General features: G+C 38.7%; 1 protein-coding gene across 2 annotated transcripts in view; it reads right to left on the reverse strand.

The window, feature by feature from the left end:
- Positions 1-3,001: 3,001 nt before the first annotated feature.
- SEC63 (SEC63 homolog, protein translocation regulator) overlaps positions 3,002-22,792 on the reverse strand; it is a 69,970-nt gene continuing 50,179 nt past the window's right edge. For both annotated transcript variants that reach the window (XM_045865268.3, XM_064597955.1), the window contains 4 exons: positions 18,991-19,092; positions 14,990-15,088; positions 5,771-5,875; positions 3,002-4,083 (listed from right to left, as the gene is read on the reverse strand). In XM_045865268.3, coding sequence (XP_045721224.1) covers positions 3,940-4,083; positions 5,771-5,875; positions 14,990-15,088; positions 18,991-19,092 — 450 coding nt within the window. In that variant the 3' untranslated portion in view covers positions 3,002-3,939. The remainder of the gene's footprint in view (positions 4,084-5,770; positions 5,876-14,989; positions 15,089-18,990; positions 19,093-22,792) is intronic.

Raw genomic sequence — 22,792 nt, forward strand, 5'->3', positions numbered from 1 at the left:
TAGCAGCCAGATTACAGGGAACTCTAACAGCTGTAGCCTTTGCTGGACATCCCAGCAGTTAGCCCCTAGCTCTTTGGCCTCTACCTGCCCCACTTCCACTCCACGGATGACATCTGCTTAGAACTCTACCCTCATCTATTAACCCCATCACGAAACCTACTCAGTTCTCATCTTAGAAAGTGTCACTTTGCTCCTGGGGACTACAGTACGGCTAGACAGAGTGAATGCCAACTCCCAGCAGAGTAACATCACACTGTGAATTCAAATATTGAGTGCCAAAGGTCCAAATCATTTCAGTTTAAATGCCACCCTATCTATACGTAAAAGCAACGTATCCAAATGTTTCGATCATGCACTGAAATCAGAAAAAAATAATGAACCAATAAATGTATTTATTTACGAATTATAGAAGTGTACAATTGTACAATATATTATGTACATTATAAAACACACAAAAATAGAAATTTAAAAGGATGAGAGTAAATACAAATAACCATTTTAACATTTTCCCAACAGACTGATTTATCTGCATACCCCAGGGATGTAACACACCCCCAGCTGAAACCACAGTCCTAAAGCATGCCAATGATCGCTATATTTGGATTTTTAGCTCAGGTTACAGAAAAATGTACAAGATCACAGCTTTTCAAAGTTTTGCAAAATAGCCCTAGTATCTAGTTTAAATGTGTGAAGATGTTTGATGCTAACTTAAGACATATTTGGACTAATCACAACACAGCTAGTGATATGTTACTTCATGGTTCACTGATGGCTGTTTCATTTTAAGGCAAACTAAATAGGGGATTTCATGGAGTTGAGTAAGAATATTTGGGGAGAAAAGTGCTTTAAAGAAATACTTCAAAATAAAGGATGAGGATTCGCTTATTAAAAAAAATAAAGAGCCAATACCTAGCATCTAAAAAAAAAAATTCCTCTGCCTACAGTGGAAAAGACTTAAAAAAAAAAAGCATTCCAAACAATGGCCATTAGCTAATGCAAATGGATTAGAATGGATTGCCACACATCTTCCTGTCGTAATACCAGTGAGTCCTTAAGAACATGAATTATTTTATTTCTATAACTCCAGGATCCAATCATAGCAACTCAGTGAATATATGATGAATGATGAGCAACCACTCAAAAAATATGTAGAGTGCTGAATCACATTTGAAGTAATTGTTGCTAAAGAACACTCCTGCATCTGGTTTTGATTTGTTGAAGCAAATAACTAGATAAACGTCATGATCAATGATGCACTCAAGAGAGCTTCATTACATTCCTCAACGTCCTCCCCCACCCTCTTCCCCATCAGTCCTTTGGCATCCTCCTACTCCTATTGCTTGCGCCCGAGGTCTGAGCTTCCCGCCATGCAGTGGAGTACAGTGGACAGTCTCGTCCTTCTCCACCCCTCAGTACAAGCTGGGAGAACTAGAAGAGTATTGTTCTCTACAGAGAACCTTGTTCAAAGTGCTTAGTTTTAAAAAATATTCATGAAAACTTAAAAATTTTTAGAAAGGACACAAACATCTGACTTTTGAGACTGAGATACACACATGACAAACAACTGCTAGACTTTCAATTGTGGTTTCCTCATGGAAGAGTTACCTTTTAATAGGTACTTCACCAATTTAAAGAGATTAAAATATTACACAATTTAAGTAACTTAATTTCATAAATAACCAGTTTCACTTTGTGTACACACCCTGAATGTTTTCATCTGTATGTTCATTTATTCTGTTGATAAAATGTCAGTTTCTTCAGGAAAACAAAACTGAAACTACATTAAGAGTTTCCATTAGATTAAATGCAAACCAGGGTTTGTTATCAAATCTTGATCAAGAGAAGAAGGGATATGGAGTTCTGAGATTGGCTGGAGAGACAGGAACTATAAACTGAAGGCTCAGTTCTTTGACTATTGCAATATGGAAGGTTTTTTTTTTACCTAAAGTACTAATTAGAGGGTAATGTACTTGCGTGGTTGGGAAGTATGTATGTATCACACAAAGGGCAAAGGAAAACAGCCTGGTGGGATTTTCTAAGGTCAAGGTGATCCTGTTTTTTTTAAGCACTGTGGTGAGTTACTGGGTTGTGAAATTACCCTCTCTAGAGTCTCAAACACAGAAAGCCAGTTGTTTGAAAGAATAAAACCTCAGACAAAATAGCCACTAGAATAGAAATACTTTTCTTGAATATTATCCTTCAAGAAAACCAGGAGATGTGCACATTACACAGTTTGGTTTGGTCACACGTTTCCTCAAACCCCCTTTTGCTTGTTGCTACCGGCTGGCCTCACTCCTGTCTATCGCACTTAGGTGACCAGCTGCTGTCTCACCTGACACTGGAACTTCCCAGAAAAACCTGACTCAAAAATTGAACCCACCTTCTACTTGTAAAATGAAACAAATCCTCAGGGGGGCTACTGACTGCCAAGGAAGGGTCTCACTAACACCTCTGAAACAAACTAACAAAAAAACAGGTGATGGAAATTCCAATGAAGAAACTGCTTTGAGTATATTGTAGAAATTATATCCTAAATTTAGAACCAGAAAAACCATTCATGTTTTTGGTAATTTTCAAATTTTATTTCCAGCTACCGCAGTAACAAAATACCAATTCTGCATGGAATGTGGCAACCTTTTAAATCAGTAAGGTCACAAATTAGTATTCCAACAGTACTTTGGCCTACGGAGATTTTGATAGGCGAGGACTATCACAGTCTTATAATATTACAGACATATGCTTCCTCAGTATCTAGTAATAAAAATACTCATTTTACCTCAATGATTCATCATGTATACATTTCTACTCTTTATAAGCACTATCCTTCTGGGTTGCAATGTGTGAGGGGGAAATTCCTCCCACACATGGGCTTTTCTATACCATACAGAAATAGCGATCACTTCCGCAGTAATGTACATTAAATTTTTAGTTGAAAGAGTGAATTATCCTATTATATCCTTTCTCTGGAAGTAAAAAGACACACACCATTACAAACGTAAAATGAGTCAAACTTCTATTTTATTGACAGGAGTCCAAAATGAATACAAAAAAATGCCTCCTTTGCAAGTTATGTGTTTTTTTTTTTCCTTAAAAGGCTTCTGAGTCAGGTGGATTAAAAGCTAAGAATGTATTTCAGCTTTTATAGTGAACCTTTTAAAAAAGGTTTAATAACATGAGTCACCAACATCAGAGAACATATGGTCCCACAATCATTTTTAGACCTATAGCTTATAAAAAGAATTAGATCCTGCACTGATCTGCTAAAATAGAGGCTTAAAAATGTTTTAAGCCATTAAAAGCCATTTTTTATAATCTGTCTGATAACTCTGGGCAATTAAGAAAAGTAAAATCCCCAAATGTAGCCCTCTATATTATGTGGAATGGGACAGAATGCCAACTTATGACCAAGACAGGTAAAAATAAAAAGTTTAAAGCTATGAATGGAGCTGTTATAAATAGTCTTGTATCACTGCAAAATGTCAATAAATGAATGACAGAGCTTATCAAAAGCTTAAAACTTGAGCAGATGTTACTAAAAACATGTGTGGTGTTTATCATACTTTCATGTTTGCTGAAAACTAAAGCTAAACAAAGAAAAACTGCTCACTTATAGATTGGTTTTCATGTACCTTTACTTTTACTGGGACCATAAATTGATCAGATAATACATAGCCCACACTTCTGGACAGTTATAACAAAGGGTTTATTATCATTTGCCAATGAAATAAATGCACCATCCCATACTTGAAAGGCTTTAACAAGCCTTAAGCATTTTTCAGACTGTACCAAGGCATCACCACTGCCTAGTTATGTTATGCACCCATTTCTAGTAAAGAACTAAACACCTCCCTCAACATCAGTTCTGCACTGTTTCTGGTTTATTATACACTTCCAAAACAGCAAAAAGTTGCAAATACTGTGGTCCATTCATAGTATTGCTTAGTCATCATCTTCCTCCTCTTCTTCCTCCTCCTCAAAGCTATCTTCAAAGCCCTCGCTGTCCTCCTGGTCTTCATCCCCTTCTATTGCTGTATCCCACTGTGGGTGATTTTCTGGCACAGGTTTAGCCTCATGAACTTCCAACTATAAAGAAGAATTAAATGCAGACATCAGAAATTTTGGGAGGAAAAATGGAAGAAATATCTGATAAAGAAAAGGTTTTCTTTGACCACAGCAATTATAAAGAAACAGACTTTATGGTTGTTAACTCTAAATTTAACATATTTATTTACAATAGACATTCATCCCAGAAATAAAAAGGTAATCTAATATGCAAATGCAGTTAAATTTCAAATACGGTCTGACATTTTAATTCTATAGAAGCTATACTATTTATTCTGTACAATGAAAGATTAATAATTGTGATTCTTGAGCAAGAACACTGAGTTATGTCTTAGTAAGTCTTATGTCTTAATAAGTCTGCTGAGAGAAGAAAAACTCAAGTGTGACTTTCAAAAAAGTATTTTGCAGCCTCCATATTCATGAAGTGAAATTCTATAGACAATGGAAAGAAATATGGTACCCTCATGGGAAAAAAACAGGCCTGCCTTTCCCAGCTCCCTTTACTCTGGGACTCCAGTACACCATGCAACAACACTTCACCACAACGTTACACAACAGAAGGCCTTTTATAAAAACCTCAAGTGAAACTGGTAAACATTGATAGGAACGTGCTTCAAATGATACTTATACAAAATGTATAAGATGATAAAAAAAATTAATCTCAGAAATTAATAAACACTTCAACAGAATCTGTGGGAAAATACATGTACTTTTCTAAAAAAACAAAAACAAAACCCAGAACCCAGTTGGTGAGGCCCTGTAAAGTCATAGCAAATTATAGTACATTAAGAGTATCACTTAAGGGCGCCTCGGTGGCTCAGTTGGTTAAGCGACTGCTTTCGGCTCAGGTCATGATCCTGGAGTCCCGGGATGGAGTCCCACATCGGGCTCCCTGCTCAGCGGGGAGTCTGCTTCTCCCTCTCTCCCCTCTTGTGCGCTCTCTCTCTCTCATTCTCGCTCTCAAATAAATAAATAAAATCTTATTTATTTATTTATTTTTAAAGATTTTATTTATTTGACAGAGAGAAACACAGCGAGAGAGGGAACACAAGCAGGGGGAGGGGGAGAGGGAGAAGCAGGCTCCCCGCAGAGCAGGGAGCCCGATGTGGGACTCAATCCCGGGACTCCAGGATCATGACCTGAGCTGAAGGCAATTGTTTAACCGACTGAGCCACCCGGGCGCCCAATAAATAAAATCTTTTAAAAAATAAATAAACAGGGCTCCTGGGTGGCTCAGTCGTTAAGCGTCTGCCTTCGGCTCAGGTCATGATCCCGGGGTCCTGGGATCGAGGCCCACATCGGGCTCCCGGCTCGGCGGGAAGCCTGCTTCTCCCTCTCCCACTCCCCCTGCTTGTGTTCCCTCTCTCACTGTCTCTCTCTCTGTCAAATAAATAAATAAAATCTTAAAAAATAAATAAATAAATAAATAAATAAATAAATAAAATAAAAAAAGAGTATCACTTAAGTAATTTATATTTAACATTCTAAATCATTCTAATAACTTATATTTGAGGTTCTAAAGCATTATGCTCCTTCAACTCAAGTTTATTATTAAAAGAGCAAGCCATTGAGTGTATCATATATGAAGTATGAGAAGACATCTTTTTCCCTCTATTACTCTACATTTCAGAACTAGAAATGTTTTCCTAGTATATTAAGCACTTATTCAAACAGGCAACCATATTTATTAAAGAGTCACTATTCTTACCTTCAAGGGTTTGATCTGATCCAAACCCATATAGGAGTCTGATCTCAGAAACACTGTATACTGATAATTTCCAGGCTTGCCTGGTGCAGGAAACTTCAGTTCTACCTAGAAGAAAAAAAACAGCACTTAAAATCCGTATTTTGAGAAATGGAAAAAACAACATCATCTAGGTCTTTTATTATATTCTTTAATAATACACTAGTAAATGTGTTTCCGAGTTCTAGGAGCCATTCTAGCAAATTATCGGACTCAAGGAGGGGATCATGGGAATCCCAATTCATAGCCAGCTGGTCAGAAGTACAGGTGACAACTTGAGACTTGTAAATCTGAAGCACATGGGGGACGGGGAGTCTTATGGAACTGAGCCCTTACCCTGTGGGATCTGAAGCTAACTCCAGATAAACAGTGCCAGCACTGAGTGAAGTTGCAGGACACTCAGCTGGTATGACAGAGAACTGCTCGGTGTGGGTAAAAACCCACACACCTGGTGTCAAAAGTGGTGTGAGTGTGACAGTAGTGTGAGGAAATGAGAAATACAGGAGAAGTGAGTTTTCCTTTAAAAATGCCCAATGCTGAAAATACCATATGATTTCACTCATATGTGGAATCTAAAAAACAAATGAATAAACAAATAAAAAACAGAATCTGACCTATAAATACAGAGAAGAAACTGATGGTTGACAGAGAGAATGTTGGGGGGGGAGATGAGGGGATGAGCAAAATGGGTGAAGGGGAATGGGAAATACAGGCTTCCAGTTATGGAATTAATAAGTCATGTAAACGAAAGGTACAGCACAGAAAATACAGTCAATAATATTGTAATAGCATTGTATGCTGCTGGCAGTAGCCAAAGCTATACTCATTGTGAACATAGTATAACATAGAGAAGTTGAATCACTGTTACATACCTGAAATTAATGTAACATTGTATGTCAACTATACTCAAATAAAAAACATGTCAGCTATATTCAAATAAAAAAAATTTTTTAAAACATGCCCAGTGCCTTAAAAGGTCAAGAAGATATTTATTTCCTATTAAATCATAAACTTCATATATACAAAGAGTTACAAACTCTTAAAAATTTCAATTCCAGGGAAAGGAAGATGGCAGGGGAATAGGAGGACCCTAGGCTCACATCATCCCATGAATACAACTAGATAACTACCAAATCATCCTAAATACCCCAGCAATCGAACTGAAGACTGCCAGAACAAACACCACAGCTAAGGGCTGTGAGAAGAGAGAGAAGAGGCCATGTCGAAGAAGGAAGGAAGCGTGGAGACATAGTTTGGAAGAGAAATGGATCATGGCCACTGTGGTAGGGAGGGAGCTGCAGAGAAGAGCAAGAGACAAACCAGCACATAGGGGAGTGCATGGGGAAAAGGAATTCCCATAGCATTTCCAAGAATTTCCCTCTTGGAAAGCAAGAGGGCCCAAATTTCGTGAGTTCTTGCAACCAGCAGGGCTTAAAGCCTGGAGTTTTAAAGGTCAGCACTCTTGGCTCTGGGAGAGCTCAGATGGTACTGGGGCTGCTCTCAGAGAAAAGGCAGGGCAAACAGTCCATGGACATAGAGCATGGAAACAGTGACCTGAAAAGCGCATGGGGCTCACAGTGCGGAGGGTATTCACTCATCTCAGAGGGCATCACAGAGAGACCCCTGGCTGGGGCCATTACCCCCACCCCCACCTCTCAGCATAAGACAGGACCACCTGCAGGAAGCAGTGGAAGTGCCAATTCTCATTACCTAACTTGCTTACACCAAGCCCCCAGAACACCTGCACTCCAGTGGAACCACCCCTCCCAGTTACACTTGCCTCAGTCCCAGCACAGTGGGCCCCAAGTTTGGCAGGGCCTCAGTTCCCATGGCCGGTGGCAACAAGACTTGTTTCACAAGCAGACCAGAACACACCTAGTTAAAACTTGCCACATTCAGGCCACAGACCAAACACCACCCACCAACAGGCAAAGGGACCCTCTGCAGACGACTGGCCTGAAAGATAAAGCAGGCAGAACACAAAAGCAAAGCCCACACAGCACACACTGGAGACACTCTCTGGAGCACCAGGCCTTAGGGAACAAGGGACACTACACTGCAGAGCACCACAGCACCTCCTCTAAATAAAAGCCATTACTCTCAAGAACAGGAGACATAGCTGACTTTCCTACACAGAGAAACAGGCACAGAGACTTAGACAAAATGAAAAGACAGAGGACTCTCTCCCAAATGAAAGAACAGGACAAGGCCACAGCAGAAGATCTAAGCAAAACAGATATAAGTAACATGCCTGATAGAGAACCTAAAGCAATGATCATAAGGATACTCACTGGGCTTGAGTAAAGAGTGGAAGACATCAGTGAGACCATTAACACAGACCACATTCAATAGCAGAGATAAGGAGCTCAATAAACAAAACGAGACACACTTGATGGAATGAATGGCAGGGTGGAAGAAGCAGAGGAACAAATTAATGACCCAGAAGACTAAAGAAAACAATACAACAGATCAATGAAACCAAGAGTTGATTCTTTTTTTTTTTTATAATGTGTTTTTTTTTTTTTTAAAGATTTTATTTATTTATTTGAGACAGAATGAGATACAGAGAGCATGAGAGGGAGGAGGGTCAGAGGGAGAAGCAGACTCCCTGCCGAGCAGGGAGCCTGATGCGGGACTCGATCCCAGGACTCCAGGATCATGACCTGAGCCAAAGGCAGTCGCTTAACCAACTGAGCCACCCAGGCGCCCCCCAAGAGTTGATTCTTTAAAAAAAAAAAAAAAAAAAAAAAAAAAATCAATAAAATTGATAAACCTCTACCCAGTTATCAAGAAAAGAACCAAATAAATAAAATCACAAATGAAGGAGGAGAAATAACCATCACCACCACAGAAATACAAACAATTATAAAGAGATTATTATGAAAAACTATGTGCCAACAAATTGGACAGCCTAGAAGAAATGGATAAATTCCTAGAAACATATAACCTACCGTACAACACTAAAACAGGAAGAAATAGAAAACCTGAACAGAATGATAACCAGCAAAGAAATTGAATCAGTAATCAAAAAACTCCCAAAAAACAAAAGTCCAGGATCAGATGGCTTCAAAGGAGAATTCTACCAAACATTTAAAGAAGAGTTAATACCTATTCTCAAACTATTTCAAAAAATAGAAAAGGAAGGAAAACTTCCAAATTCATTCTATGAGGACAGCATTACCCTCATACCAAAACCAAATAAAAATAACACACAAAAAAAGAGAACTATAGGCCAATATCTCTGATGAAAACAGATGCAAAAATCCTCAATACTAGCAAAATGAATCCAACAATACATTAAAAAAATCATTCACCATGATGAAGTGGGATTTATTCTTGGGTTGCAAGGTTGGTTCACAAATCAATGTGATACATCACATCAATAAGAGAAAGGATAAAAACCATATGATCATTCCAACAGACACAGAAAAAGCAACCGACAAAGTACAAGACCCATTCATGATAAAAACCCTCAACAAGGGGCACCTGAGTGGCTCAGTCAGTTAAACATCTGACTCTTGATCTCAGCTCAGGGTCATGAGTTCAAGCCCCGCACTGGGCTCCATGCTGGGTGTAGAGACTACTTAAAAGAAAAAGAAAAAAAAAACACCTCAATAAAGTAGGTGTAGAGGGAACATACCTCAACATAATAAAGGCCACCCATATATGCAAAACCCCAGTGCTAGCATCATCCTCAATGGGGTAAAACGGAGAACCTTTCCCCTAAGGTAAAGAACAAAACAAGGATGTCCACTCTCATCACTTTTATTCAACACAGTACTGGAAGTCCTAGCTGCAGCACTCAGACAACAGAAAGAAATAAAAGGCATCCAAATTGGTAAGAAAGAAAGAAATCTTTCAGTATGTGCAGATGACATGATACTATACATAGAAAACCCAAAAGACTTTACCAAAATACTGCTAGAACTGATAAAGTTGCAGGCTACAAAATCAATGTACAGAAATCTGTTGCATTTCTATACATCAATAATGAAGCAGCAGAAAGAGAAATTAAGCAATCAATTCCAATTACAAAAAATGGGATTGTACCCAAAACAATAAGATACCTAGGAATAAATCTAACTAAAGAGGTCTATTCCTGTACTCTGAAAACTATAAAACACTGATGAAAGAAACTGAAGACACAAAAGAAATGGAAAGACATTCCAGGTTCGTGGATTGGAAGAACAAATATTTTTTAAATGTCTATACCACCCAAAGCAATCTACACATTCAATGCAATCCCTACCAAAATACCAACAGCATTTTTCCAGAACCAGAACAAATAATCCTAAAATTTGTATGAAACCACAAAAGACCCTGAAGAGCCAAAGTAACACTGAAAAGGAAAAGCAAAGCTGGAGGCATCACAATTCCAGAGTTCAAGTTATATTACAAAGCTGAAGTGATCGAAACAGTATGGTACTGGCACAAAAACAGACACGCAGATCAATGGAACAGAACAGAAAATCCGGAAATTCAACCCACAATTATATGGTCAATTAATCTTCAACAAAGCAGGAAAGAATATCTGGTGGGAAAAAGACAGTCTCTTCTACAAATGCTTTTGGGAAAACTGGAGAGCAACATGTCCAAAAGAACCTAGACCACTTTCTTACACCGTATATAAAAATAAATTCAAATGGATTAAAGACCTAAATGTGAGACTTGAAACCACAAGAGTCCTAGAAGAGAAGACAGGCAGTATCTTCTTTGACATGGACCATAGCAACTCTTTTCTAGATATGTCTCCTGAGACAAGGGAAACAAAAGCAAAAATAAACTATTGGGACGTCATCACAATAAAAAAAGCTTCTGCAAAATAAACAATCAACAAAATCTATGGAATGGGAGAAGATATTTGCAAATGATATATCTGATAAAGGGTTAGTATCCAGTGGGGCACCTGGGTGGTTCAACTGGTTAAGTGTCCAACTCTTGATTTTGGCTCAGTTCATGATCTCAGGGTCATGGGACTGATCTCTGTGTCAGGCTCCTCACTCAGCCAGGAGTCTGCTTCTCTCCCTCTCCCTCTGCCCCTCCTGCTCTCTCTCAAATAAATAAATCTTCAAAAAAAAAAGGGGGGGGGTTAGTATCCAAATATATAAAAAACTTATAAAACCCAATACCCAAAAAACAAGTAATCCAATTAAAAATGGGCAGAAGACATGAACAGACATTTCTTCAAAAAAGACATACAGATGGCCAACAGACACATGAAAAGATGCTCAACATGACTTATCAGGGACACACAGGCCAAAACTACCATTAGATATCACCTCACACTTGTCAGAATGGCTAAAATCAAAAACATAAGAAACAACTGGTGTTGGCAAGGATGTGAAGAAAACAGAACCCTCTTGCACTGTTGGTGGGAAATGCAAACTGGTGCAGCCACCGTGAAAAACAGAACTGAGGTTCTTCAAAAAGTTAAAAACAGAAGTACCCTACGACCCAGCAATCACATTACTGGGTATTTACCCAAAAAGCGGTCATGGTCTCAGGGTCGTGGGGTCAAGCCCCATGTTGGGCTCTGTGCTCAGCAGGGAGTCTGCTTGAGATTCTCTCTCCCTCTCCCATGCCCCTCCCCCTGCTCTCTCTCTAAAATAAATAAACCTTTTTTTTTTTTTTAAGATTTTTTATTTATTTATTTGACAGAGAGAGACACAGCAGAGGGGGTGGGAGAGGGAGAAGGAGGCTTCCCGCCAAGCAGGGAGCCCAATGTGGGGCTTGATCCCGGGACCCTGGGATCATGACCTGAGCCAAAGGCAGCTGCTTAATGACTGAGCCACCCAGGCGCCCCCAAATAAATAAATCCTAAAAAAAAAAAAAATGAGATACATGCACCCCTATGTTTATAGCAGTATTATTTATAATGGCCAAATTATGGAAGCAAATCAAATATCCATCAACTGATGAATGGATAAAGATGTGAAATATACATACAATGGACTATTACTCAGCCATAAAAAAGAATGAAATCCTGCCATTTGCAATGACATGGATGGAGCTAGAGAGTATAATGCTAAGTGAAGTCAGTCAGTCAGAGAGAGACAAACACCATAAGATTTCACTCATATGTGAAATTTAAGGAACAAAACAAATGAGAAAAGGGGGTAAAAAAGAGAGAGAGAGAGAGAGACAAACCAAGAAACAGACTCTCAACCATAGAGAACCAATGGTTACCAGAGAGGAGGTGGGCAGGGAATAGGTGAAAAAGGTGATGGGGACTAAGAAGTGCACCTGGATAAGCACCAGGTGATTAAAATAAAAATTTAAAGGAAAAAGTTTAATTTCCACTTAGACAAAGGAAGAGTAAGTTATTAAGATGGCATTTGGATGTTCTGGTGATCTGCCTCCAATCTCCAAAATCCAGATTTTGTAGGCAAGATTATATATTAAAACAAACAAACTAGGAAAAACAAACTAGAAAATTCATGGGACTATCATTTTTTAAAATTAATCCCACAGTTTGACCTTTCTCAGTATACCATAAAACACAGAAATCATAAAAGAAAAAAATTACTAAATCACACTACCAAAAAAACCCAAATAAATAATGTTTGTATTTTTACTTGGTAAAAACAACTGCAATAGTAAAACAAACTGGGGAGAAATATTTGCAACAAATATCACTAAGGGATATAATATTTAAAACAATAATTCCCCAAACCAATTAAAAGACCAATAATCCAACAAAAATGAACAATGGTCACAATCAGACATAAAAATAAGTACAATTCAAATACACTGAAAGATGTTCAGTTTCACTCTTGAGAGACAAAATTTAAACTATACTGAGTAAAACCAGCATAGTAAAAAGTGATCAAGGCAAGAATCATCAAAGGGTATTAAAATGAGTGGGCAGAAGACTAGTAGAGAACAAGATATTAACATAGTGTCCAAGTATTACCTGAAAGATTAGAGGAAAAAAATACCTTTTATAGTAGAGAAAAGCCTTAAGTAGATGTTCAGCCATGGTATCACCAATGTGGGGCAAACTGATATAATGTGCCTCATTAGAAGGTTGTATCACTCATGTAGTATTTTTGCCAAAAATATTTAAGATGAATGTAATCATGAGTAACCAATGAGACAAATTAAAACTGAGGGATATTCTACAAAATATTTTGCCTGGACTCTTCAAAAATGTTGATGGCATGAAAAATTTAAAAGCAAAAACGCCAAGAAGAGTTCTAGAATAAAGAAGAATGACAACCAAATGCAATGCATGATCCTTGAATGGATCCTGAATTTAAAAACAGAACAAAAACTACAACAGACATTAGTGAAACATTTAAGGAAATCTGAATATGGACTGCACATTAAATACCGTATCAATGTTAAATTTCCTGAATATAGTAATTTCATTATGCTTATGTAGGAGATGGCCCTTGTTCTTACGAGATACATGTTTAAGTATTTAGAGTTACAATGTCATGATGTCTATAGGCACACATGCAGAGAAAGATATTAAACTATCTTAAATATAAGGCAAAATGTTAATTGATAAGTGTAGATAAAGGATCTATGGGAGTTCATGGTAGTGTGCTTGCAGCATTTCTATAGGTTTGAAACTTTTTAAAATAAAAGATGAGAGGGGAAAAAATAACACTAAGATGCCATTTTCCACCTTTCTGATCAGCAGTGACATTCAAAATGTCTGATACACTGAGAGAGAAAGGGCATTCTTAAACATTCATTCTCCCTATAGAGAAATAAATATCTAGCGATACCTACCAAAATTACAAATATACACAGCATCTGATTCATTAATTTTAACTCTATGAATTTATCCTATAAATGTTTGTACATGTGCAAAATGACATATGAGGTTATTCACTGCAGCAAAAGAAATAATTTATAAGTCCATTAAATTGTAGAATGCTAAATAAATAAACAACCACACAAAAGAGTATAATGCAGCTGTAAAAACAAATGAGGAAGGTTTTTCTGCAGTAACTTGGAAAAAATTCCAAGTTATATCATTGAGAGAAAAAGGTGTATGCTATTTTATATGTAATATTGGAGAAAATACACATGTGTATTTGCTTGTAATTTACATACAGTATCACATGAAGACTACATAAAAATTTTATAACATTGATGGCCTCCAGGAAGGAAAGTGGGTGACTGAGAGACAGGGATGTTTCAATGAGTGTACTTTTGTATATCTTCTGAAATATTATTAACTAGGTGAATTTATTATCTGTTCAAAAATAGGTAAAACTTAAATTTTAAAAAAATAATAATAAAATTGCTCTATCCAAGAAATACCCTTAAGTTAGCACTAACTTTAAGTGTCAAATAAATAACAACAAACTACTTCACACATTTACTACTTGGTTATAAAGGGGGGAAAATACTTTTGGATTAAAAATCAACATCACAGGGGCGCCTGTGTGGCTCAGTCATTAAGCGGCTGCCTTCGGCTTGGGTCATGATCCCAGGGTCCTGGGATCGAGCCCCGCATTGTGCTCCCTGCTCTGCAGGAAGCCTGCTTCTCCCTCTCCCACTCCCCCTGCTCGTGTTCCCTCTCTCGCTGTGTCTCTCTCTGTCAAATAAATAAATAAAATCTTTAAAAAAAAAAATTATCACAGAACTATCTTGAAATTCTAAAAAACCTTGCTCTTGTCTACCAAATCCAGGCAGAAAGAACTTTTCTAGAGAAGTAGCATGAAACAATCAAGAAAAACGGATAAAATATACTCATCACTATGATATATTAGTAATGACATTAACAATGAATAATGCCACATAGTCAAAAATTCCATTCTAAAAATCTAATTATCAGTTCTTAAATTTGTTTTTAAGACCAAAGATATTTATCTTAGCACTAATCCAATGAGTATGAGAATCATAAATTTTTGTAAAATATAATTAAATTCTGGACAGGAAAGCAAAAGGCATATGTTCTTAGACACTAACAGTGAAAACTCCCAAAAATAAGTTGAAAACAAGTTTTTAAGACTGATAGAGTTGCCTACCTTTAACAATACTGTATAAATTTCCAATCAGTTACTCCCTAAAGACACCAGAGAACAGTTACAAAATGTGCCTTAACAAATAAAATACAATAAGCCAAATATGATAAACTGATTTCTAAGGAAGACTTTATGAAGCAGCATGATGGTGAGATGCCATATATTTGTAAAAACTGAAATAATGTTGTTGGATAATTACCTCTTCTGTATCTTTTAGTGTACACACATGATACGGCATAGATATTAACGTCTGTTCCTTCCTATCTGCAATATAAAGCCACCACCATTCTTGTTTTTCCTGCAAAGAAAAAAAGAGAAGTTTATATTATCAGAAAGAACTAGAGAAATAACTGTTTAGCCTTGTCTCCTTTCAGAGGTATTGTTCTGGTTTTATCACTGCAGTATTTCCAGCACAGATACAGTGCCTGGTACAAAACAGATACTTAATATTTACTGAATGAATAAATCATTATTAACCATTTGTAGATCTGCTGTCCAAAAGAATTCTGCATGTAATTTTAGGGTTTCAAATGGCCCCTTAAAAAACCCTAATGATGGGCCTCTGTATTAAAAACCCCTATATAACCTTAAATGACAAAAGATAGCCTAAAAAATACAACAATATAAACTACTACAATATCATCTAGCAAATAATCTTAGTAATCTTACCTAGTAATAAGCAAAAGCCAGAAAGTAGGAGCAGAAGGGACTTGGGAAACCAAATCAGAAATCATTAAAACATATTACTCATAAGGGAGCATCTCAGATTTAAGAGTCTATTTATACCTTTCACTGCACATGATTTTAGTAAGTGCAGCATTTTTAGTTGTACTCATAAAAGATTAGGCATAGAAAAAGAGCTCAGTAAAGAAACTGCCACCAGAATGCACAATGACAGAAAAGTATTTAAAAAAAAAAAAAGAAGCAGGGACGCCTGGGTGGCTCAGTTGTCGGGCGTCTGCCTTCGGCTCGGGTCATGATCCCAGAGTCCTGGGATCGAGCCCCACATCGGGCTCCCTGCTCAGTGGGAAGCCTGCTTCTCCCGCTCCCACTCCCTGCAACTCGTCTGCTTGTGTTCCCTCTCTTGCTGTGTCTTTTTTTTTTTTTAAAGATTTTATTTATTTATTTGACAGAGAGAGGGAACACAAGCAGAGGGAGTTGCAGGCAGAGGGAGAAGCAGGCTCCCCGCAGAGCAGGGAGCCCGATGCGGGGGCTCGATCCCAGGACCCTGGGATCATGACCTGAGCCGAAGGCAGACGCTTAACGACTGAGCCACCCAGGTGCCCCTTGCTGTGTCTCTTTCTGTCAAAAAATAAATAAATAAAATCTTTTAAGGAAAAAAAAAAAAGCAGCAGCAGCCCAAGCAGTCCAGAAGCACCAAGCTTCAATGTGCTCAGTGAGCACTGCTGTGCAGGACACAACAGTAACTGTTTAGCCATCTCTTGGTATCCACTGCTTAAGAATTGGTCAGGGAAGGCAGCTTTCTAAAATGGCTTAAAGAAAAATGTTTTGGAGCTAAAAAATAAAACGAACTCTAGGATATTCTAAATACTCAACCAAAACGACACTAGACTGTTGTAAATTTTCAATTATCCAAAAGAAAGTTAAAAAAAAAATAGCGTTTTACTGAAAACAGTTATCATAGGGAAAATGCCTTTTTAAGCCAAAATCACTTGCACTTCCTATTTTATCCACAAGACATTAAAATTTGATCTAAGAATGCTACACTGTCAACTAAAAGCTCTTGTAAACTACAAAGCACTACAACAACATTAACAAGCAGAAAAAATAAATCACAAGTACATGATTAATCTAACTTCGGCTTAACCCAAGGGGGCCTACCACAATAGGTATATGCATATGTACGTATGTTTGCCTCCGTGCGCGTTGCACACACACAGTGTTAAAAGTGGGCCAGAGTCTGAGTCACAACTACTCAACCCTGCCACGGTAACATGACCAGAACGAGCGTGACTGTGCTGCAGTCCAGCGTCATTCATGAAACAGGCAGGGAGGCAGACTCGTCTGCAGGCTGTAGTTTGCCGATGCCTGCTTTAAAGCCACACAGACCCGGACTGTTTCACGTCTCTAAATCTCACTTTTCTTCTCTGTTAAATGATGAGTGCCTAACTCAGGCTGTGTTGTGAAGATGGACTGAGATAATACGAGCAAAAGATATGTTAGAATGTCTAGCACACTGATTGTGACAAATGATAATCATGGGGGCGCCTGGGTGGCTCAGTCGTTAAGCGCCTGCCTTCGGCTCAGGTCATGATCCCAGGGTCCTGCTCAGCAGGGAGCCCGCTTCTCCCTCACCCTCTGCCTCTCCCCCTGCTTGTGTGTGTTGGCGAGCGCACACATCATTAAAAAAAATGATAATCATGATTATTAATGAAATGAGGTAGGCACCTTAATCATTTAAGAGTTCTGACATTTCATTGTCAGAAATCTCATTACCAGAACATATATGTAATGTAAGTAGCACAGGGAGATGTTCAAGAACGTGCGATTCTTCTTTACCTCTCCACTAAGAGAATGCCTTTCCCTCTGCTCTCCCAGGTTACTTGATTAAAATGAGATTCATTCAAAAATATTTATTAAGAAGCTAGTGAATTTCAATCCATGGCATTGTACTTGTGCCTAGACTCTGATGCACATAGTGAAAGCGGAAAATACATTGTAGCACGAGTTATTTGCACTTTCAATAGTTTTTCTGTGGTGTGAGATTCCTCACCATTCTTAACATATTAAGCATAATGAATGAGTTTCAGTAACATATAAGTCAATTATAATCATAAAACTTTAAGCAATTTAAGTGGGTAGTGAGTGTGGTTGTTAGGGTAGTTTGGTAGGTACATGGCAAGGTAGACAGATGTTAGGAAAATCCTAAATAAATTTTATCTGATAAATGATACTTTGAGATGTTTACAGTACAGTTGTAGCTTAAATTAGAAAAAGGCATTTTCAAGGCTAAAATGTTCTAAGGCAGTGAATGGATGTTTTGCTTATTAACTAAGCATGGTCTAAAATGAACTATCTGTTATAAGGGTACAAATTATGCAGCTTATAACATCCGATGGCACTTCTAAAACCAATCAATGAGTGGAATTTACTCGCTTGATTTCGGGAGCCTTGAGGTTGGCAGGCTACCACTGCAAATGGGCAAAATGCCCTTAACAGATGGGCTAAAGCTCAGGACATGCCAGAAGATCAGCAAGCGCATTAACATGGAATCCTGGGCTCACTTCTTTCCAAGTCAAAACAACAGTCTATGCAGAGCCATTCATTTATTATTAGGAAAGCCAAATTACTTGGGAATTTGCCTTCAGCAGCCCCCAGCAACTCTGGATTGACATGCTAAAGCAAAAAGCAGATTTATACATGAAATCACCTGCCAAACATGAGTGCTGAGCAGAAGGTTCTACGGCAAAGCTGTGAGGCAGTCTGTGGAACAGCTTCCCTGAACTAAGAGGCAACCAGTTCTTGACCTTTGGCCATAGAATCATGGCAAAAGCAAATCGTCATGCAAATCCCAAATTCATTTGAAAGACAAAAAACTCAAGGAGATCAACAGCTGAGCAGGCCACAACCACAAACTAAACAAGGATGAGAGAAACAAACAGCACTGATCAATCTGTCCTGAGCTTGGGGCTCAGCCACTCTCAACTCTTACTGAACTTAGCTGGTCCCACAGCCACGGGCTTGCCTATGGCCACGGACTAGGGCAATTACGAGGGCCAGAGCCAGTGTAGTGGTTCCAGGTGGCCAGTGGAGGACCCTCAGAGAAAACCCACAGGAAAACTTAAGAACTTTTTCCTTCCTATCTAAAACTTGGTACAAGTGAGGGATTCACAGAACCCATGTAGTCCTATGACGAGGACAAAATACGCATTTGTCTGCAAGACTGCCTGAAGTGCTAAAGAGAAATCATCATTCAGCACAACCTTCAGTCATCCAGCCACAGAAAGGACAGAAGCCCAGGAAACCACAGAAATACTTAAAAAGTTAACAATCCTCCCATTAAATGACACATTCACGTGAGAATCTAATTCATACTGAAATGTATCCTTTGAAATGTTGCCTATCAAGAATAGATCATCTTTAGCACATTTGAGCCAGTATACACCACAGAGGGATAATGAAAAATACCTGGAGAGAAATTAACGGGACAAGGAAAACACTGAGCCATGAATAACTCACCTCAGGAAAGTAAAGACTATAAACAGGATGTGTTATCTTTGATTTGGTTTCCAGGAGAGCTCTCTCCTTTCGCTGTATACTTTGTTGTAATTCTTGCCACTCCTAGTAAAGTAAAAATCAAACACTTGAAATCAAGTACGTTTTCAAATGTTCTCATTGAACAGTTTCCATCTTCTTCCAGCTGTTATTCCTGACAATGCTAACTACCACGGAGTTCAGTTCCACAAACTTGATCATTTCCCTGCTCAAAACTGTTGTAACGCATCATTTCATAAATCAAACCTAAGCCCTTTAGCATGAACTATACAGTCATAATCTGACCTGACCTGGGCCAATCTCTCCACTCCAGTCTCCTGTCACTGCCTATCTCTGCACTTTCTATTCTCGTCACTTCAAACTACCTTGACTTCTCTGAATTCACCAAGCTATTTCACTCCTCCGAAACCATGTCTGGATTTTTGTTTTCTCTTTCTCTAACCTGGAAAATTCCTACTATTATTCCTTCGGGAGCTGCTAAAGCCTAAACCATGAGCTCCTGAATACCAGAAATTTCCCTCAACTGAGTTGATCACTCCCTCCTTTGTGCTTTCACTGTACCTTGCACAAAATGTGCATAATCTCTTTTGTACTTTAATGTTTATTTATAAGTCTGCCTTCCCCACTAGCCTACTATCATTCAAGGGCAGAAACTGTTTTACATTTGGCTTGCATTCCTCTCATCTAACACAGTGCTTGCAATGTGACAGATAACGAATAACTGTTTGTATAATTATTTGACAACTGAATGAATGTATTTTTGGTATCTAAAGAAACTAATCTGCCACTTCTACTAATCCTAATACTATACTCAGAAAGGAATATGTCAACTCTTTCTCAAAGCACACCTGGGGAAATAATATTCTTAATAGGCTTTAATTTCTTGGCAATCAATTTAATTCCCAAAGTACAAAAACAGTTGGGGCCAGCAACTGCTAAAAAGTCATCCTTGTTTTTCCCCACCACTCCCAAGGGCAAACTCCCCACCACATTACAGGCATACCTCATTTAACTGCACTTTGCACATCTGTACTTCTCAAATACTGCGGTTTTCACAAACTGAAGCTTTGTGGCAACCCTGTGTCGAGCAAGTCTACTGCTGCCATTTCTCCAACAGCATTTACTTGCTCACTTTGAGTCTCTGTGTTACATTTTGGTTAATTCTTGCAATATTTTAAACTTTTTAATTATATTTGTTATGGTAATCTGTGATGTACTGTAATAATTGTTTTGGGACACCACGAACCATTTTCACATAAGATGGCAAACTTAAACAATAAACGTGTGTGTTCTGACTGCACCACCAATGGGTTGTTCCCCCCATCTCTCCTCCTCTCCTTGGGCCTCCCTGAGACACAACAATATTGAAATCAGGCCAATTAATAATCCTACAATGGCCTCTAAGTATTCAAGTGAAAGGAAGAGCCGCACGTCTCTCACTTTAAATCAAAAGCTAGAAATGATTAAGCTTAGTGAAGAAGGCAAGTTTAAAGCCGAAACAGGCAGAAAGCTAGGCCTCTTGGGCCAAATAGCCAAATTGTGAATGCACAGGAAAAGTTCTTAAAGGAAATTAAAAGTGTTACTCCAGTGAACACACTAAGTAGTAAGAAAGCGAAACAGCCTTATTGCATGTATGGAGAAAGTTTTAGTGGTCTGGGCAGAATATCCAACTAGCCACAATATTTCTTTAAGCCAAATCTTAATCCAAAGCAAGGACCTGCCTCAATCCTATCAAGACTAAGAGAGGTGAGGTAGCTGCAGAAGAAAAATCTGAAGCTAGCAGAGGTTGGTTCATGAGGTTTAAGGAAAGAAGCCATCTCCGTAACATGAAAGTGCAAGGTGAAGCGGCAAGTGCTAGTGTAGATGCTGCAGCAAGCTACCCACAAGATCCAGCTGGGGGAATTAATAAAGATGGCTACACTAAATAACAGATTTTCAATACTGACAAAACAGCCTTACACTGGAAGGAGATGCCATCTAGGACTTTCACAGCTAGAGAGAAGTCAATGCCTGGCTTCAAGAGACAGGCTGACTCTCCTGTTAGGAGCTACTGCAGCTGGTGATGTTCAGTTGAAGCCATTACTCACCGCCCATTCTAAAATCCCAGGGCCCTTAAGAATTATGCTAAATCGGGGCGCCTGGGTGGCTCAGTCGTTAAGCGTCTGCCTTCGGCTCAAGTCATGATCCCAGGGTCCTGGAATCGAGCCCCGCATCGGGCTCCCTGCCCCGCGGGAAGCCTGCTTCTCCCTCTCCCACTCCCCCTGCTTGTGGTCCCTCTCTCGCTGTGTCTCTCTCTGTCAAGTAAATAAATAAAATCTTTAAAAAAAAAAAAAAAAAGAATTATGCTAAATCTACTCTGCATGTGCTCTCTAAATGGAACAACAAAGCCTGAATGACAGCACATCTGCTTCCAACATGGTTTACTGAATATTTTAAGCCCACTGTTGAGACCAACTACTCAAAAAAAATTTCCTTTCAGAATATTACTGCTCACTGAGAATGCACCTGGTCACTCAAGAGCTCTGATGGAGCTGCACAGTAAGATGAATGTTGTTTTCATGCCTGCTAACACAACATCCATTCTGCAGCAAATGGATCAAGGAGGAATTATCACTTTCAAGTGTTACTAGCTTAGAAATATATTTTTTAAGGTGATAGCTGCCACAGATAGTGAGTGACTCCTCTGGTGGATCTGGGCTAAGTATATTGAAAATCTTCTGATTCACCCTTTTACGTGCCATTAAGAACATTTATGATTCATGGGAAGAGGTCAAAATATCAGTATTCACAGGAGTTTGGAAGAAGCTGATTCCAACCCTCACAGATTACTTGGAGGGGTTCAAGACTCCAGGGCGGGGAAGTAACTACAGATGTGGTAAGAACAGCAAGAGATCTAGAATTAGAGGTGGTGCCTGCAGATGGGACTGCATTGCTGCAATCTCATGAGAAAACTTGAGCAGATGAGGAGCTGCTTCTGATGGATGAGCAAAGAAAGTGGTTTCCTGAGATGGAATCTACTCCTGGTGAAGATGCTGTCAAAACTGTTGAAATGCCAACAAAGGATTTAAAATATTACAAAGACTTAGTTGACAAAGCAGTGGCAGGGTTTGAGAGGTCTGACTCCAATTCTGAAAGAAGTTCTACTATGGGTGAAATGCTATCAAACAGCATCTCATGCTAGAGAGAAATCATTTGTGAAAGGAACAGCCAATGCAGCAAACTTTATTGTCATCTTATTTAAAAAACTGCCCCAGCCACCCCAACCTTCAGCAACCACCACTCTGAAGAGTCGGCAGCCATCAACACTTAGGCAAGAGCTTCCACCAGCAAAAAGGTTACAACTCGCTAAAAGCTCAGATGATGGTTAGCATTTTTTAGCAATAAAGAATGTTTTAATTAAGGCGTGCATATTGTTTGAGACAATGCTATTGCATACTCTATAGACTACACTACAATATAGTGTAAACGTAACTTTTATACCCACTAGGAAACCAAAAAATTCATTTGATTCGCTTTATTGTGATGTCAGTTTCACTGTGGTGGTCTGGAGCTAAGCCTGTAATATCTCCAAGGTATGCCTGCAATTCCTTATACTTTTATCCTTTGCCCTTTACTTTTTTATCCTCTTTTCGGCCTCTACCTGTGCCTCACAGGCTATTCAGGGAATCCCCTTTTCTGTCCTAAACCACAAGGGTAACTTTTAGGTTGATGGCCCAGTAAGAAAAAAACAGAACAACACAAACATAAAGGAATAGCTGATCAGTTT

Source organism: Mirounga angustirostris, unplaced genomic scaffold (genome assembly GCF_029215605.1).
Source record: "Mirounga angustirostris isolate CCGP_5_RB_7025 unplaced genomic scaffold, mMirAng1.0.hap1 SCAF_8, whole genome shotgun sequence".
Taxonomy (NCBI): domain Eukaryota; kingdom Metazoa; phylum Chordata; class Mammalia; order Carnivora; family Phocidae; genus Mirounga; species Mirounga angustirostris.